The sequence below is a fragment of the Notamacropus eugenii genome, chromosome 2 (genome assembly GCF_028372415.1).
Source record: "Notamacropus eugenii isolate mMacEug1 chromosome 2, mMacEug1.pri_v2, whole genome shotgun sequence".
Taxonomy (NCBI): domain Eukaryota; kingdom Metazoa; phylum Chordata; class Mammalia; order Diprotodontia; family Macropodidae; genus Notamacropus; species Notamacropus eugenii.
The window spans coordinates 445,253,765-445,273,676 of NC_092873.1; the positions used below are offsets into that span (position 1 = coordinate 445,253,765).

General features: G+C 33.4%; 1 protein-coding gene across 8 annotated transcripts in view; it reads left to right on the forward strand.

Moving 5' to 3' along the window:
* Positions 1–19,912, forward strand: part of KCNT2 (potassium sodium-activated channel subfamily T member 2) — a 528,526-nt gene that overhangs the window by 494,074 nt on the left and 14,540 nt on the right. For all 8 annotated transcript variants that reach the window (XM_072648322.1, XM_072648328.1, XM_072648323.1 and 5 more), the window contains one exon: positions 3,085–3,385. In XM_072648322.1, coding sequence (XP_072504423.1) covers positions 3,085–3,385 — 301 coding nt within the window. The remainder of the gene's footprint in view (positions 1–3,084; positions 3,386–19,912) is intronic.

Below are 19,912 nucleotides of genomic sequence, written 5' to 3' on the forward strand. Positions count from 1 at the left end.
CTGCTAGACCTTGTTTCATCCCATGGAGCCATCTACCAGAAGGCCAGGGACTAATCCATATAAGGACTTTCCCTTCTGTCATATCTGCTTCATGTAGTAGACTCTCCCCTACCTATCTCCTGCTGACTCAAGGAGTAATAAATTCATATCACCATTTCTATTACAAAGAACATGATAATCTATCTTCCTATGTTTCCATTCTTAATTCCTATGATCGCTGAACTAATGCTCCTATGATTTTCAAATATGCATTGGATATCTCCCCCTCCCCATATAGTAGAGTGTAAGCTCTCTGAGGGCAAGGAATATCTCAGTTTTCCATTTGTATGCTCAATGCCTGTTAAAATGCCTAGTATATAATAGGAAGTAAATTTTAAAACACACACACATTTTAAAGTTTGCAAAGCTATTTACAAAATTATTTTACTTTATTCTTACAAGAATCTGAGAAGTTAGGGTGTTATTATTATTCTCATTTTAAATTGAGAAAATTGCGATAAGTAGGTTAAAGTGACTTGCTCAGGGTCACACAGCTAATAAGTGTTTGAGGCCAGATTTGGACTCAAGAAGATGAGACTTTCTGACTCCTAGGTGTAGCACTTTATCTACTGTACTACCTAGCTGCCCCAGTAATTGATACCCCTGTAATTTAAGGGATGAGTCTAAATAAATTTGGAAAAGCTTATTGCCAAATTGGATGAACAGCGATGGAATTTTCCTTCTCAGAAACTTGAAAATTATCTATTCTGTTGTAACCTGCATTAGTGGAGAGAGTAACCATGTGTCTAGGTAACTCTTGCCCTGAGAATGGCTAAAGCAGACTAAATTTCAAAAGATCCATGTTAAAATCTTTAAAAAAAAAGTGTAAATATTGTGGTTATGATGTTAGAGGTTCCTGTAGGCAGAATCTAGGGGTATTTCTATGGATATAGATCTTTGTACATAGATCTGTCAAAGAAAATCTTGTATTATTTTTTTTTTCCTACACAACATCCCATATCTATCCTCTTTTCCCTCCTTATAGGACCTCCACCTAAATTCAGGCCCTGATCATGTCTCAGTGAGAACTTACCACGCCGCTGAGAAAGAAACTGTAGAGATAATAGAATAGGGCTTTAAAGCCTTAAAGTAGAACCACAGTAAGTGATCATGATATTGAAGATAAACCAGCAAAGGAGTCTGAAAAGGAGTAGTAGTTGGAGATGCAGGAAGAGAAAAAAAGATATAGGAATGTCATGAAAACCCAGCAAGTAAAAAGTATCTAAAAGGAAAAATTGGCTGTGAAGTCAAAAAGCATTTATAGAACATCTATTATATGTCTGGCACTGTGCTATATGCTGGTGAAAAAAATGCAAAAGAATAAAAAGACAATTCTGACTCTTAAGGAACTCACAAGCTAATGGAGGAAATAAATACATAAAAGGAAGTTAAAAAGTTGATGTGGGGGGGGGGGACCCCAGTGGGATTATGAAGGAACATCTGGCGTAGAGCCTAGAAGGCATGGCTGACCTTGGGTTCTTTCTTTAAAATGAAAATTTTCAGATACACCAGCCAATCAAAGGTAGGGATCACAGGAGTGGTATGAATTTACAGTGTGAGAAGGCAACTGTTATCAAGTGTTGGATGTTGAAGAGAAATTAAGGAGTTAAGAAGGATAATGACTGAGAAATGACAGATTTGGAAGCTAAGAGATCATCAATAACTTTGGAAAAAGTAAACAGTGGAGTAATAAAGTCAGAAGCCCAATTACAAGTTTGAGAAGTGAATGAGAACAGTGAGCATGGAGTCAATGACTATGAAAAGGAGCCGATGTTTAGAATGATAGATTGTTAGGATGTCAGGATCTAGTGTGGGTTTGCTTGTGTTGTGTTTTTCTGAAAAGAGGAGAGAGGCATACTTATACTATAATAGGGGAGGAAGCAGTAGATAGGAAAAGACTGAACATTAAGAAGGGACCTGGGGATGCCTACATAGTCTGTCTGCTGGAGATGATAGGAAGGAAGGGATTGAGGTTTTGATTTTGGGGAGAATAGACACCTCTTCATAAGAAATTAGAATAGAGGAGAAAATAAGGGATTACGTTAAAGTGTTTTGAAACATACAAAAGTAGTGGTAGATTACTTTTGTGGTATCTCCTAACACTGATGAAATCACATGTCTGGGCCAAAACAAAGAAGTTTTCTGATCACAGTTAAATTGGTATCAAATAATATGCTTATCAACATATACTGTTATGTAATAATATCCTATTAATGTCTATAATTGGGAAAACCCATAAGCAAATTAGCTGTAATTCTGAGTTTTATTCTCTCTGAAAGTTAATTTAATTGTGTGTTTGTGTGTGTGTGTGAGTGTGTGCCCACACCTGTGAGGACTGGTTTATTGCTAGGTTATAGCGGACAGAAATGGTTCAGTGTTTGATTATTGATTGATGCACCTATGTACTGGGAAGTTACTATTGGGTAATATGTACACAGTAACTAGTTTGATAGGTTACATTAGAGGGGAAATTTGTGAAAATATGCATATTCTATATGTTAAAATATACATTCTGTGTTTTAAATATACAAAAAGTACATCTGTTTGTTTTTTAACCAAAATTTCCATCCCACTAATAATTCATTTTCTTAGTCATTTTAAAGATCAGTTGGATATTAAAAGTATGTTTAATTAAATCTATTAGTAGGAAATAATTTTAATTCAGAAATGAAATGCCTCATATTTCTTTGTTTCAATTGCCCATTCTAAAATTTAGCAATTTGTCATCATGAGGCAGCAGCACAGTTCAACAATTAAAATCTTTAAAGAAGATCAAACCTTCTTTTTCAATGAGCAAAGATATTTCATTTGGTTCATGCAACTGAAAGTTTAAAAGGTCTGCTTCCAAAAACATTTTCAGTAACAGAATAGTAAGAAGTATTAATTAATGGGTTTTTTGCTCTTTGAGTTGATGTTCTCATTATTCCTGTGTAATTGTTTCAGAATCCAACTGCTCAGTATTATCCTAAATAAAGGCTATGATTATAATTTCTAAAAATCTGTATTTCAACAGACCTAATTATTAACATTAATTTCTTTTTATAGTCACAAATATCAATCAGTGTAGAAGACTGGGAAGACACCAAAGATAGCAAAGAACAAAGTCACCACCGCAACAACCATCGCAATTCGACATCTAGCGACCAGTCAGACCACCCATTGCTGAGACGAAAGAGCATGCAATGGGCACGTCGACTCAGTAGAAAAGTTCCAAAGCACTCTGGTAAAACAGCTGAAAAAATAAGCCAACAGCGACTGAACCTATATAGGAGATCAGAAAGGCAGGAGCTTGCTGAACTGGTGAAAAACAGAATGAAGCATTTGGGACTCACTACAGTGGGATATGGTATGACCTTTAAAATTATATATCATGTACCTGACTTTTTTACCCCCTGTTTGGGAGCTGTTTAGGCAACTGTAAGTGAATCAAGTAATTTAAGAAAGCTTCAAGTATAATTAATCTTTTTTTTTTTGTCTTACAATTCAAGAGATATGGATTGTTGGAAAGGTTTTGACATCTTAAATATAGCTCTGCACATTCATATGAATAAGTATTCACTACAGAAATCCAAACCACTGAGTTTGAAGCATTGGGCTACAAAATGTTTCTGTAATCCCTAAATTGTCCATATTGGCAATATGAAATTTGTTCAGGGTAGTTTACCAGAGTTCTTCTAAATGATCATCTGAAATCTAGTACCAGGACTTTTGGAGTTGGAGTAAGATAAAGAAAATGGCAAATTGTGGTGACCAAATATTGTGGTCTCAGTTTTAGCTCACCCTTGTTACAATTTTCCTGAGATAAAGCAAGGATAACTTAGCATTGTGTTCTCACTCCCCTCAAAAAAGAAGGAATTTGAGAATAATTCATATGAAAAATATTTGATTGACTCATGTAAGTATTTTACACTAGAAGGTCAATATAGAGAGTTATAGAGGAATCATGAAACATATTTCATTTTTGTACGGATTCAGACTTCATCACTTATGTACATATATGTGTATTAATGAATCACAAATTTTGATGAATCTATGATGTCATAAATGGGGTATGCTTTGCAGTAGTACAGATTATAATCTACCTCTACTTTTTCATTTTAGCCAGCTCTTCTTTATATCTTTCCATAAATTCTTCATAGAAGACCCTAGAATGCTGGAGCACTCACTCTCTTTTTTATTTCATGGCTACCACTGTTGTCTTGAGGACATCTGTCTGGTATCCCTTACTGTTTACAGATTATTTGTCTGCCTGCCTTTCCTCCAACCCTACATCTCCATGATGGCAACTTACAAGTTATGTTTTATTAATCATGGATAAGATTTTTCAGTCTACTTAGACCTACCTTATGTCTCCCTTTGATTCCCCTGAAATATTAATACTTGTGAAGTTGCGCTTAATTATTAGCAGAAAGGTAGTGCAGGGAATGGAATTTTGAATATGGAGTCAGGACATCCAAATTCAAATTATGCTTTAGACACTTGCTAGCTCTGTGACCATGGACAAGTCACTGACCTCTCTCAATTAAAATTTCCTCATCTGTAAAATGGGCATCTGCCACGGTTGTTAGAAGGGTCAAATGAAATAATATGTGAAAATACTCTGTAACTGTTAAGGTTTTATAAAATACTAGCTATTAATTATTCATAGCAATTTAATATACTAGTACAAAAGAAAATGTAATTTTTTTTGAAAGTGTGGTTTTAGGGTCAGAGAGCACAAAAATATGTTTCTTTTTAGTACATATTTATTCCATGTGCCTTTTGGTCAAATGCAGTCAATTTCCTCATTTTTCAGAGCTGACAATTTGAAACAGATATTTTAAAATTAAAGTAGCATTTTCAATAGATTGCTTTTTAGCTGTTCTTATTGAACATAGTACCTGGTATTCGTTCTCCTAATTTGACATCAATTTTTTACCTTGGCTCTAATTGCTTGATGTTCTCAATGCACACAGGCATCTGATGCTGAAAATACTCCTGAAGCAGTAACTAGCTGTTTTCTGCCTGTTAAAATAGACATTTTCCTTTGGTCTACTATTCTTTTGAGCTTAACAAACTGCCACGTATAAACAAGAGACACTATGGTTGAAATAAATAGATGTGTGGCATTTGTATGTGCACTCATGTTCAGCAAATATTTTGAAAGAATAACAAAATTTTGTCATCATCCCCAAATTCTATAAAGAGGATACTAAATAACAAACATTCATAATATTTAGTTCTCTTGCCATAACATATATTCCTTATTAATTACTGGCTTGTTCCTTATTTCCTGAGACATTAACTTAGTGTACATCTATGTTATTTGACAAATCTATTAATATATTACTAGTTTTGTTTCTACAGAAAAGTTGGTAGAATGTTTTGTGCTATAATTATGACTAACGCAGAGAAACAAGTTGATTTTGCCCTTTAAGATGGGGAAACAAGCAATACTTATAAATTTTTTTTTCCAATTAAAACAGTAGGATGAAAGAAATGGTAGTAGTTTAACCAAAAACTCTCAATGGAGTCATTGCAGACAGGGCTGGATCTAGGCAAAAATATAAGATATGAAATGGCGCGGGGGGGGGGTTACCTTCTCACTTTCCTTCTCTTCACCCAAGGCCTTTACCCTTTTCTTGATTCCCTCACAAAGGAAAAAATGAACAATTTGCTTGTTTAGTAAGATAGGGTACTGAATTTGGAATCTAGAGACCTGACTTCAAATCCTCTTAGCCTATGTGAGTCTGTGCAAGTTACTAACATCTCTGAATATCTGTAGTTTGCGAGAGGTAATAGCACTGACCCTCCTTCTACCTTTCCAGGTTTTGTTTTTGTTTTTTACATTTTGCTTCCTTCCCCATGCTCTACAATACAGCAGCACTCATCTTTTTGCCATTCCTTTCACACAGCACTCCCTCTACATGCTGCCTTTTCATTGGCTATCTTCCATACCTGGAATGTTTTTTTTCTTTGTCTTCACCACCTAGCTTCCGTCTTCCTTCATGATTCAGATAATATCTAATTTTCTGCAAGAGACATTTCCTGCTGTTGCCAGTTCTATATTGTAATAATATTAGAACCAAATTTAACTAATTATAAGCAAGAGCTTCATACTGCCTTTGTTAATGGAACTCAACTCTATAGTAACAGTGTTATGGAGATACTGACCAGTTCAGGACAATCATAGAAAATAATTGCATACCCAATCCTAGATTAGACAAAATAAGAAATAAAATTGAGAAGTTACTTAAATTTTCAAAGAAACAATTTGAAAGTTCTGTAGATTGGATAAAAATTCAATGCAGATTCCAAAATTGCATTTAATAACAAAGTAGAAGACAAAAAATGACAGTATCAGATGATTTTGACAATAATATGGGCATAATTACAATGGAATTCCAAAAAAGTTCTTTTTGAGTTTGATAAAATAAAATTAATTATCAGATAAATGATACCCCAAACCACTAATTCTAATTTTATGCAAGAAACATCAAGAAATAAAAGTTTTGACAGTATTTGACAAAAAGTATAGAAAGAGTGTAGGTCCTGCACATAGCAAGAGATACAGTAGCTCACTGTCACTATAAGAATGATAAATACAAATTTGGAGCTATGAAGGAATATGCTTGAGAACAAATGTCAAAAGCTACTTTGGCAAAAGTGATTTGACAGAGCTGTTAAAGGTCTGTGGAAAGACATTGGGAAATTAAATCAATATTTAGTTGGTATACAGACTTGTATGTTATATTGCTCAATAAAAAGAAAGAAAAACAAAATATACAGAAAAGAGTCTAGAAAAAAAATATATCAGAAACTCTTAATTCTGTTCATAATTGAAAGCAAAATCCAGAAGTTTAAGATAAAGCAAGGATTCAAAGCAACCCAAAGAACAAATAATTATTTACCACCAATTATAAATTTAAAGACAAATAAAGAAAATGAGATGAAGAAAAAAATCAGGGAGAGAGTATGGAAAGTGTATGGTCACCAACATCGTCTTTTGGTATCTAACTCAACAAAAACAAGTTGAATTAAATTATCAAATAGAAAGCTTGCACATACCTCATATAAAGAATGCCTATGTTCAAAGAGCTAATTGAAAATTTACCTTCTCTGCAATGCTAGAAAGTGACAGAGACAAATAAGATGCATAAGTATTATCTTAAATTCTTGACAGTAATTCATGAATTATGAGGAAAAACACTAACATTTTTAGCTCAGACGAGTCTAAATTAATTTTTCCTCAAAAGATGCAGCCCAAACTTTAGCTATTACTAAAAGATGAGAGCAACCATGACCCCTCAAAATTCAGGCCAATTGCATTGTTGTATACTTTATGAAAAAAATATTTAATGTTAATATATTATATATGTTTACATATATAAACATAAAATACATGCACATGTGTTCATATACTTTTAGAAGAAAACAATGTCACCTGAGAACTAAAAAAGGTGTGTCAAAAAATCCCAGTTGTATTATAATTTTTTATTGAGTTGGAAATTGCAGAACAAGCTGCCCAAAGTGCTATTACATTTATTATTAACAAGCCATGTTATTAATCCCTTGATGTTCATGGATGGTATCAAGATATATGACTCTATGGAAAAGAATATTAATCATCTTCATTTCATAGAAGCTTTCTCTAAGGATATAAAAATATAATTTGGAATGTGAAATTCTTAATGTATGCTAAGCAAAACCAGAGCCTGTATGCTTCAAGTTTAAATTTGTAGGTTCCATTGAACCAATTGATGTAGGTGTATAATTATCATATATAATTATAATTATTGGCATAATTATATTGTATAATTATACACATTGGTATCCTCTGGGCAAGGCACATAAAGCATTAAAATATCAAGAACTTGGACTTATTGGTATTCTGAAATTAGAAGTTAAATGAGAACATGTTTAAAGCAGTTAACACCTATGTTAAATTTGCTTTAATATTCTCTCTCAGAACCATAAAATGAAACAACCACCTGCAACATAGATTTAGAAAGATTTTCATTTCTTTATTTAAAACAAGAAGAAAGTTAGAGACATTTTCAGATCACATAAAAAGGGCAAAAACATATAGAAATATTTTAAAGATGTACACATATCGATTCACAAAGTAATAGTAAAGGTTGATAATAGTTACTCACCATTGGATTTGGTGAATGTAATGAAAAAATAACTTCTGAGATAATCTTATTAATTGCAAAAGATTAAAGAATGGAATTAAACGTTCTCCAACAGGCAACGTCCACATGTATTCAGACAACTATGTGTTGTCAAGGGAGCGCTTAACAAATGGCCACATCATACTTGTCTGGACATTGAAGAGTTTATGGCGGTGATTCAGGACTAGATCTGCTACCATATATTGCTACAGAAGTTATCCTTTAGGACTCTAGTTTTAGTGATCAAAGTAGATTATGTGAAAAACTTAAGTATTTACTACATGCTGCAAAAACACAGTACTTACCGAACACATGGAAAGATGTACCATAGCGCCTAAAGTTGCATTGCAGTGACACATTTTCTTTCAGGAGTAGACAGATGAAAGATCCCGTACTATAAATATAAAACTTGGAATATCTTGGAGAACTCAGCTTTTACAGTGTACTGAAACTGGACTGTTTCCACACACTGGATTATTGCCTGCAAACCCCTCTCCCAAGATATAACATTGATCCACAAAATAAAAACAAAATACATTAATAGATATCTTCATGACAAAAAAAAACCATTATATCCAAACTAGGTGGGAAAATTGCTTTCAACATAAAGAAACCTATGTAAAGGATATCAAAATCATGTAAGAACATGAAGAGGGACGTCATTCTTGTTGTCCAATCTGCTACTAGAAGTTTCCTAAGAATGCTTTCAATGAGCATATAGAAAATGACTTTCATTTCTAGTCCTTTTTTGTCCAACCAGAAAGAAGAATTATCTTATTCATCTAGGAGAAAGCACATTGCATGTTTAATATAAAATATTAGCAATATAGAATCTTATTCTAGGTTTGTTTGTACTTGAATCCAATTAAAATTATCTGTCTTTCTATCTGTCTGTACTATTATTTTGTGAATTATTATAGGATTGAAATATTTAAAACAATATGTAATATTCCATTTTAGTTCATTTTAAAGCAATTTATTCATATATGATCAAATGAAATGAAAAGAATTCCAAGTGGCTAAGTCAAAGATTACCTCATTAGGCAATAGGAAATTAAGGCAACAGAAACTTCATATTCAAGTAAACAGAACTTAAATTGTTGAAGACATCTGTTGTAATGTGGGTTTGTAGATTAAGGGAAAAAGAGTGCACATATTCAATATCATCCTCTTGGTAGTGTTTTCATCAGCTATGCCAATTTATCATCATCGTACTTGGTCCTCTTTGAAAGTAACAAACGTTGTGATAAAACATTCTACATTTCACAAATACTTTTGCATTTGGGCCATCTGCCTTTTTATATTAAGAGGTAATATTTAGAGAGGCAATGTTACCTTTTATTCCTTAAAAAGGCAGAAGTTGATATGTGACTTTTTACTGAAATAATAGTTAATATGTTGGTGAATAATTCCCAACATTTATATGCTACTTCATGATTTAGAATGATTTCATATATTCATACTCTGGGAGTTGGGTAGCACTTTATTTTTTTAATTAAGATAATTAAATTAAACTGTCACAGAAAGGTTAAGTGATAAAACCAAGTTATATAGCCAACTACTAAGTGACACATCCAGGACTCAAATACAGGTCTTTTGAATTTAAGTTTACTGGGTTTTTATCTATTCTTGTATGTTGTCTCTCAAATAGTTAGAGAGATAAACTATTTAATTTATTTAATTTTATTGATTTTTCTCCCAGTTTTGCTTTACAATGTCCATTCCCTACCATCCCTTCAAATCTCCATACTCCTTCTCCCTATCTCATGCATATTTTATATAGTACAGCTCACTGTCCAAAGAAATACAATTATTTTTCTTGGTGCAATAATAACAAGTTATAAAACATGTAGAGAAAGTCTATTAAATGTTGGCCTATGAAAACAAAAAGAGCTTTGGATATGATATTTTCCAATTATTGACTCTTTTGGATGACTTTTCCCCCTAAGAATATATTCAGAACACATGTCACACTTTCTGGGAATACCCATCCTAATGAGGAGGGAAAGCCAAATTCTTTGATGATAAAATGACTGGCATTTTAAAAAGTACAAACATTCAATCTTGTTTTTGGGATGATGTGTCTGCTACAGGTGCTGACAGATTCTGACATCAAAGACTGTTAGGGAAAAACTGTGAGCTTGAGATGAAAGGTCAAAGGCACAAAAAGAATCTTTTCAGGTTACTTGAGGATAAGTGACAATGACTACATCTGGCATGAATTGTAGTCGTACTATCCTAAAGAAGCTTTTATTTCTTGATTTAAATAATCAAATTTTGGAAAATCCAAGGTCTTATCTTAACAAAGTATTGTTTTATAATGAACATTTTAATTAGTTGTTTCTTATATAGCATATTACTAATGTAGAGATAAAGCTATGACAAGAGTTGACATTTGTTTCCATCACAACCTTGACAGGAAGATCGACTACCTTATCAAACCAAAAGTAAAGTTATCCAAGTATCAAGGATTTTCCTCAAATTACATTTCACTTTCTTTTCTGCAAAATAAACAAATTATCTATAGGAGAAGAAAACATCTAGAGCAGATGTACATCCATTGATTCTCTCACTAACTCACTCCATCATTCCTTCAAAAATTATTTATCCCCTAACATGTTTAAAGAACTTTTCCAGTTGTCGCCTACTTGCATCTTATAGTAACCTACTGTGATACATGAGATAACTATAATATTATTCAAATAGACAATAACTTTAGGAGAGAAGTGAATATAAGACCATTCATTATTTAATTATGCCCAACCCTTCATGACCCCATTTGATGTTTTCTTGAAAAAGATACTAGAACGTTTGGCCATTTCCTTCTCCAGCTCATTCACAGATGAGGAAAGTGAGCCAAATATGGTTGTGACATGCCCAAAGTCTCACAGATAAATAAATAGCTGAGGCCAGATTTGAACTAATGAAGATGATTCTTCCTGATTCTAGACCTACTGCTTTATGCACCGTGCCACCTACCTGCCCATATAAGACCTTCACAGAAATAAAATGGTAAAGGAATGAAAAAGTATTTCCAAATGTAGGGAATCAAGGGAGACTTCAACAAGGGCATAATGTGTGTGAGGCAGGCCTTGAAAAAAGCAAAATATCAAAATGTAGAGTTTGGTTGAGGGGAGAATTCCATATGTGGGAAGTAACATCTCCCTACTTGTAAGAAGGGCAATGCTTGATGTGGATACGAAATAGAAAATATTTTAGTTTGACTGTAGTGTATATTGGGGACGTAATGGACAAATGAATGAATGAATAGCAGAACATTTATTAAGTGTCTCTTATATGTTAGGAACTGCAGCAAGTGCTGCTGAAAGTAGCATAAACAAGCAAGTAACTCTGCCCTCAAGAACCCTACGTTCTAATGGGAAATCTAGAGATGGGAAAGTGTGTGAGAGGGCTTCATGCCCTGGAATGGTGAGGAATTGACATAAAGGCCTGGTTTAGGCAAAATAAGGCACAAAAAAATCATTGTAAAGGTGGGAAGTGATGAGGATGAAGATGGCTGACGCGTAGGTGACATGATGCAGGCATGTCCAGGAAGTACTTTGGAGAGTTGGTTCTGGTCACTATTAAGCTGAAAAGATATGTGTGTGTGTGTGTGTGTGTGTGTGTGTGTGTGTGTGTGTGTGTGTGTGTGTGTAGAAGGTTCAGAGTGTTGGGTAACTTGAAAACCAATCTAAGAAATAGGGATTATTTTATTGGCAATAGGATTGCTTTGGGAAGAGTTGTTAGGTGAGGAAGAGTACAAGCAGATGCATGAATAATAAAGAAGATAAATCTGGAAGCACTGTGACAATGGCTACATGGAATAAGACTCATTAGGAGTTTATGGTATACTAGATTGATGCTAATTATCTCAAACTTGCCTTCAGATTTGTTTTTACATAAACACTTAATAAATATTCATCTAACCATCCATTTATTTATTCCTGTGCATTTATTCATATTTTACATAAATATTACATAAAATATTTACATATTTTACGTAACTAAAATAAATGGCTACAATAAATGGTATTCCAGAGAAATATAGCAGTAAAGAATTTAAACCTTTATTTTGAATCACTTCAATTTCATAAGACCTTTGTCAGTAATGATTATGAAGAATCAATGTTTCCATAGCAGGTTTGCAGCAAATTTCTGCATTTTACTTGATTTTTGCAGGGAAAATTCAGTTTATCCTCACAAGGTGGCAATAAGACACAGAAGAATAAATTATCAGTTGAAAATTATTTTAAAATCATTCTTTCCATTTACAGAAAAATTATTTAAAAAATGATTTAGTAGACAAAATAATGAAACTTTTTACAAAACTGCTGAGATGGTAATGATTTATAATCAATGAAAACATTTGGGCACTCAATTTTCCACCATTTTATTGAATCAAGATTTTGAAATTTTGTTTCATATATTTCTATTTCTCAGGCTTGAATTCTCTATGATAAATGTATTAAAAAAGTAATATGCCCCTGTCCTTCACCTTTTTCTGGAGAAATAAAGGGGGGAAAGTATCTCTATTTAGATATAACCAAAGAGGAAAATGGATGAAAATTCTTTTCAAGTACTTATCAAAAACAGAGGGAATACTATATTTTGCAAACACTACTTTTATTCATTAGGTGAAGTGGCTATGAATGACATGGTAATGTGTGATAACCACGAGGTGGTAGCCGCTGGGCATCTAACAAATCAGGTCTAGGCAGTACAAAAATGGCCTAACCGATGAAAATTTAAAATGTCTTCCAGGCTAAGATTCTGAGTCACTAATGAACAGTTTGATTTTTAATGCATTTGTTAATCATTTTAACTAATTCTGAAAGATCAGTCATTTTCAAGAATGTAAAAGAGGTAATCTACAAAGTTTACTGGTGAAATTAGTAAAATAGTTGCAATATTATGATCATTAAACATGAAAGATAATATGAGCGAATGCTACTGACAGTGAGAGAGCGCAGATAGACGATAATCCATATTGTTGTTGGGAGTACCTATGCCAATGAGCTTAGAGCCATTGGGGGAATAAAGAATAACAAATGAAGACTATTAAATAAATTTAGTTTTAAGTTAAGGTTTGCTAAAAAGAATTATAGGCTGACTGTTTTGAAGAATTTGACAAAAATCTTTAAGCCAAACTTATGTCTATAAGATTAAAATTTACAAAGTAATTATATGTATAGACAAAACATTAGAGTTTATTAAAATGCCATGAACACATTAAATCAGTAATGCAAAAGCCATTGATGGTAATTATATACTTAAAGTGCATCTTTGAAATATAGAAGCACAATTTGATCTCCTTTGTTATGTTAGAGAGGCTGTTTGGAGGAAGTGATAGAATCAGGAAAACCTGGGTTCATGTTTCATTTCTGACCTTTATTGGCAAATCATTTACCAACGTCCAAGGTTCACCCATGGTACAAAGTATATGTCATAGGTGGAATTTTAATTCAGTTCTTTTATATTCAATGTCTAGAACTTTATTCATAATGTCATGATGAGATGTTCATACAAATACAATATGATTCTGAGGATATATAACAAATCCAGTATAAGCAGCTTTAATAATGATCAGCACATGTACTCCTGAGAGTTCAAATTGCCTTTAAATTGATTTATTTTTCCTTAATCTCCTACTCCCCAAACTCCCTTGCATTAAATAGAACTCACTAATGGAGTCATTTATTCTATAATAAATTGTAGGCATACTGAATTGTTTTTAATCTACCATTATATGAAATGATTTTTAAGTAAAAAAATTGATATGTGAAGAATTGACTTTGTATTAAGCAGTTTGGTGTGTAGTAAGTAGAGCATTCTGTCTGAAGTCAGGAAAATCTGAGTTCAAATCTGAACTCAGGCATTTAACATTTTTGTGACCGTTTTCAGTTGTTTTTCAGTTATGTCCAACTCTTCATAATCTAATTTGGGGTTTTCTTTTGCAGAGCTGCTGAAGTGGTTTGCCATTTTCTTCTCCAGTTTATTTTATAGATAAAGAAACTGAGGCAAACAGGATTAAATGAATTGTCTAGGGTCACAAAGCTACTAAATGTCCAAGGACAGATTCGAACTCAGGATGATGAAGTTTACTGACTCCAGGGCCTCCATTCTATCCACTGCTTCACCTACTCAAGTGACCCTAGGAAAGTCATTTTAACTTCTGTTTACCTCAGTTTCCTTGGCTGTAAGATGGTGATAATAATATCTACCTTACGGCTGTTGTAAGGATCAAATGAAATAATTTGTAAGGTTTTTTTAAATTAATCTGTTTTCAGTTTTCTACAATCACTTCCATAAGTCTTAGATTTTCTCCCTCTTCCTCCTCCCTCCTTCCCTGAGATAACATGCAATTTTATATGGGTTCTACACATACATTCTTATTAAACATATTTTCACATTAGTCATGTTGCATAGAAGAATTAAAATGAATGAGAGAAACCAGGGGAAAAACCATACCAAAACAAAACATAACACAAGAGAAAATATTGTCTTTCATTATGCATTCTGATTCCATAGTTTTTTCACTGGATATGGATGGCATTTTGCCTCAAGAGTCCTTCAGGAATATTTTAGGTCCTTGCATTGCTGTGAAGGGCTAAGTCTATCACAAGCAGTCCTCACACACCGTGGCTGTTACTATGTATGATGTTCTCCTTCTTCTGCTCCTTTCACTCAGCATCAGTTCATATAAGTTTTTCCAGGGCTATCTGAAGTCCTCCTGTACATAATTTCTTATAGCACAATAGTATTCCATTACATTCATATACCACAACTTGTTCAGTCATTCCCCAATTGATGGACATCCCCTCAATTTCCAGTTCTTGGCCATCACAAAGAGAGCTGCTATAAATATGTTTGTACGTGTTGGACCTTTTCCCATTTTTATGATCTCTTTGGGATACAGTCCTAGAAGGGATATTGCTGGGTGAAAGGGTTGTAAATATTTTTAAAATATTATTTGTAAATACTTGATATTTGTGAAAAGAGCTTTGTACAGTTCCAGGAATGTAGTGAAGACTATCTAAATACTTATCCTCCCCCTCTTCTAATCAAATATTAAGTCTTGCTCATGGTCTATTCTCATATACGTAAATGAAATCTCCTTTAATTTAAAAAAGAATTTGATATGTTGATACAGCTTTCACATGGGAAAATTTGAAAAATACAAAATGAACATTCTATTATGCTGCTAATAACAATATAGAGGGAAGTTATTTCTGTTTCAGAATGACCTCCATTTTCTTTATTCATTCATTAAGAAAAAAATCAAACAGATTAATTAAGATAATGCCAAATTCATGCAGTAAAATTTTGGATGAAGTTTTCCATCCTCATTTCCTAACATCATCCTCCATGCCCCCAAAATTCCAATCATTGGACTAGAAACAAACTCTTAGTTTTCTTAAGAATCACAAATCACAAAATCCCAGTGTTTTATGCAACCTCAAAGAGCATCTAATGCAAACTACACTTGAAAGCAAATTACTTCAACAAGAATTCATTAATTGCCTAGTATGTGCCACAGTATGATAACACTAAAGTGCTTCACCTCTACAATGTATCTTAAAACAATAATCATCTGGCATTTGTTTTAAAATCATTTAGGAAGGGGAAATCAACTACTTTTGATAGTTCATAACACTATGTGTTAGGATTTTTGCTTATGTCCAGCATAAATCTGCCTCTTTGTATGTTCAACTTAGTCCTTTTGGCCATTTTGTGAGACTGAGCAGTCCAAATATAATTCTGCTTCCACATGACAGCTCATTAAACATACAGTCCATCCATCATAACCTACTTTTGCTCACAGGTCTTTTCTAAAGATTCCCACTTCCTTTACTAGAGCCATATATGGCATAATCTCAAAGTTCAACACTATTCTGATTAACTTGATTTGGATGACCTCCAGCTTATTATTGTCCTTAAAATGTGGTTTCCAAGGAGAGGATTCCGGAAAGATCGTGAAGTAGGTCAGAAAATGCCAAGCTCTCAAGATTTTTCCCCACGAAAGAGATGAAATAGCACCTCAGGGCGAACAATTGAAAGTAAAAACAAATGAGAAGGGCAGAACAAGGATCCTCCTGGACCTACTGGAAAAGATCTGAAGAAAAGTCCCAGGATGAGGTTTAGTCCATGTGAAGAGCAAACACCTCCAAGCTAGGTCCTAGGTTGTCTTAAATAACAAATGGCAAGCCCTGGGGTTAGCTGGGTTGGGAGGTGGCCTCAACCCCAGTCACAGGAGCTTTTACCCGTGGGACAATGAGGGGTATTGGGCATCTTGGCTGGGGAAGATTGAGAGAACCTCTGATGACAAGGAATGTCAGACTCGGCCGTGCTGAGGTGGTATGGTAGGGAGTGAGAAGGAACTAGCACAAGCCTGGTGAATGCAGAAGTATGAGGCAGGGGGGTACTGATTGTGGGCACTTACAGGAGACTGAAAGTCTTGGTTCCAGTTCCAAGGCAGAGAGAACTGAAAGAAGATCTGAGGCCAAAGGTCCATCTCCCATACTTGAAGACTAGAGGTGATTATAAAAACTGAACTATGACAAATAAAACAAAATGCATAGGCAGGCAAAGAAGAAGAAAATTAAACCAGAAGGATAGTAAAGCAAAGAAACTATCTCAAAGAATAACCTTAAATCAAAGATGACATTAAATTGTCACCTGTTCAAAAAGAATGCATAGAAGAACTTAAAAAAAAGACTTTAAAAATCAAATGAGATTGAGGAAAACTATAAAAAAATAGAACAATCCAAGAAAAATAGGAAGATTATGAAAAGAAAGTCAATTAGAAGAGGAGATCCAGCAAGCTAAGGAAGAAAATGACTCCTGGAAAATGAGAATTAGGCAAAGGGATGCCAGTGAAATTATGAAATAAAAAAATAATTAAACAAAATATAAAGAATAAAAAGAGAACGTTAAACATCTCATAAGAAAAGTAATTGTCCTGGAGAACAGATCAAGAAGAGAAAACATAAAAATAATTAGACTACTTGAAAGTTATGATCAAAAAAAGAATCTTGATACAATAATACTAGAAATAATTTTTAAAAAATTGCTGTGAAGCATTAGAACAAGAGAGGAAAATAGAAATAGAAAAAAATCCACTTATCGCCACCTGAAAGATATCCTATGAGGAAAAGCCATAGGAAAATTATAGTCAAATTCTGAAACCCCCAGTTCTAGGATAAAATATTACAAGTATCAAGAAAAGAATAATTTAAATGTGGTAGCACCATCATTAGAATCACAGAAGACCTAGGAGTAGTGACATTAATAGACCACAGATATTGGAATACTATATCAAAGGACAAAAGACCTGGGGTTCCAGAGAAAATATCATGCTCAGCAAAGCTAAACATAATCCTGAATGAAAAAATAATGGACATTTAATGAACTTTCAGGCTTTCAGGACTTTGTTAAAAAAAAAAAAACAACCTGAACTTAATAGAAAATTTGACATTCAAGAGTCAAGAGAAATATAAGACTAATTACCACATGAAAGACTGATTACAAGGAACCCAATAAAGACAAACTGCTTACCTTTTATGTATGTAAAATATAAAGCATATGTCCAAGATTGTCATTAGTAGTTGCATAATTTGGATGAAAGACTGTGGTAGACCTGAGTATAACATGACTTCAAAAAGTGAAACCATTTAGCAGCAGTTAAAAATTGTAATTATTTTATACAAATAAGGCTCTAGAGGAAGAATCAAGACAGAGGAATTAGATGGGGGAGGAAGGTTGTTAGTTTCGGAAACCTTTCATCGGTAATAGGTTCAAGAGGGAAAAATATAGACACACACACACATACATTTGTGCATCTATCTATCTAATCTAGAAGAGTATATGTCTTCTAAATTTTAAAAAAAATGCTAAGGAGAAGATAAGGGAGGGATTTATAGAGGGGAGGGTGAGGGCAGAAGTTAAAGGTAGATGTGGACGGGTGGTTAGATGAATGTGAATGGCAGGATAAGGGAGGAATCTTTAGAGAGCAAGGTAGGGAAGAGGTAAAAGGGAAGTATGTAAGGGTGTTCAGATTTAAGGGCATAGGAGGATAAGGGGGGATCCTTAGAGGAGGGCTAGGTTAAGTATTAGGAGGGCAAGGTAGATGTTAGAAATAAAGTAGTTAGGAGGGATTGGAAATAAGATATATACACAAACTTAAAAAAAATCAGAAGTAGAATTCGTTAGGGAAAGTATATGTATGTATATAAGTATATTTGTATCTGTATATCTGTAGCTATACATAAATATATCCATGATTAATTGTAGCCATGGGGACAGTGTTGAGAGGATAAATGAACAAAGTAAAAAGTGCACAGCAGAGAACAAAAGAAAACTAACAAGAAAGCAAAGAATAGATAGACAACTCAGAACAATGTGTAGTACTTAATATATAGGCTTTATTGAAATGGAAATTTATGGCTATATATTTTGAATTCTCTCATGTTCTGCTATGTAGATGACATGCTTTTTTTCTTTTCTTATGTACTTAAGTTTCAGTATTTAAGTTTATAATATGTTTCTTTTTCTTATTGTGCAATTAAGTTTAAATTTAACTGGTTTCCAGAACTGAAAATAATGTTTCTGATATATTTTTGGTTAGAACAAAGTGCAATACTGTGTTTACCTTTCTAGAAAGACTATAACTCTCACAATATAATAGTCCAAAGCCATAATAGCTTCCCCACCCTCCCCAATATCATATCATACTGTTGATACATTTTAAGTTTTCACTCCACTAAAATCCTTAGATTATTTTCAGGCAAACTGGTGTCTTGCCATATCTCCCTTACTTATTCTCCTTAAATTGATTTTTTGATCCCAGGAGTAAGAGTTTACATTTATCTCTGAAGTTTATTTTTATTATATTTGGCCTATCATTCAAGTCTATTGAGATCTTTTTGAATTCTGATGCTGCACCCATTATATTAGTAGAAAACTAATGTGAAATATTAATTAGTATTAATATGAAAAATATTCATTGCTTTGTATCATCTGAAAAGTTGATAATTATTTTAATAAAGAAAAAACTATCTTCCTTCTTCTCCCCCAAATCTAGAAGGCAACACATACAAAATCCCTGTTACTAATATATATATATAATCAGACAGAACAAATTCTACCATTGGCTATACTAAAAAAAAAGTCTCAATGAGTACTCTGGTTCCTTCACCTCTCTCTCAGGAGTTAGATAGCATGCTTCATCATGTGGCCTTTGAAATTGTGTCTGATCATTGTGTTGATCAGAGATCCCAAGTCTTTCAAATTTGTCTTTAAAATATTGTTATTATTGCATAAATTGTTCTCCTGATTCTGCTCATTTCACTTTGTATAACTACACAGAGATTTTAATCAGGTTTTTTGAAACCATTGCCTTCATTTCTTATATCACAGTAGTATTATATCAAATTCACTTATGATAATTTGCTCACCCGTTCCCAAATTCATAGGTACACCCTATTTCCAAACCTTTGTCACCACACACACACACACACACACACACACACACACACACACACACACACACACACACACACCAAAAAAACAAAAACAAAAACAACCTGCTACAAATATTTTGTACAAAAGGAACTTTTTCTTCTTCCTTTGATCTCTTTGGTGTATGAACCTAGTAATGCTATCTCTGAGTCACTGAGTAAGCACAGTTTAATAGCTTTTTGAGCATAGTTCCAAATTATCTT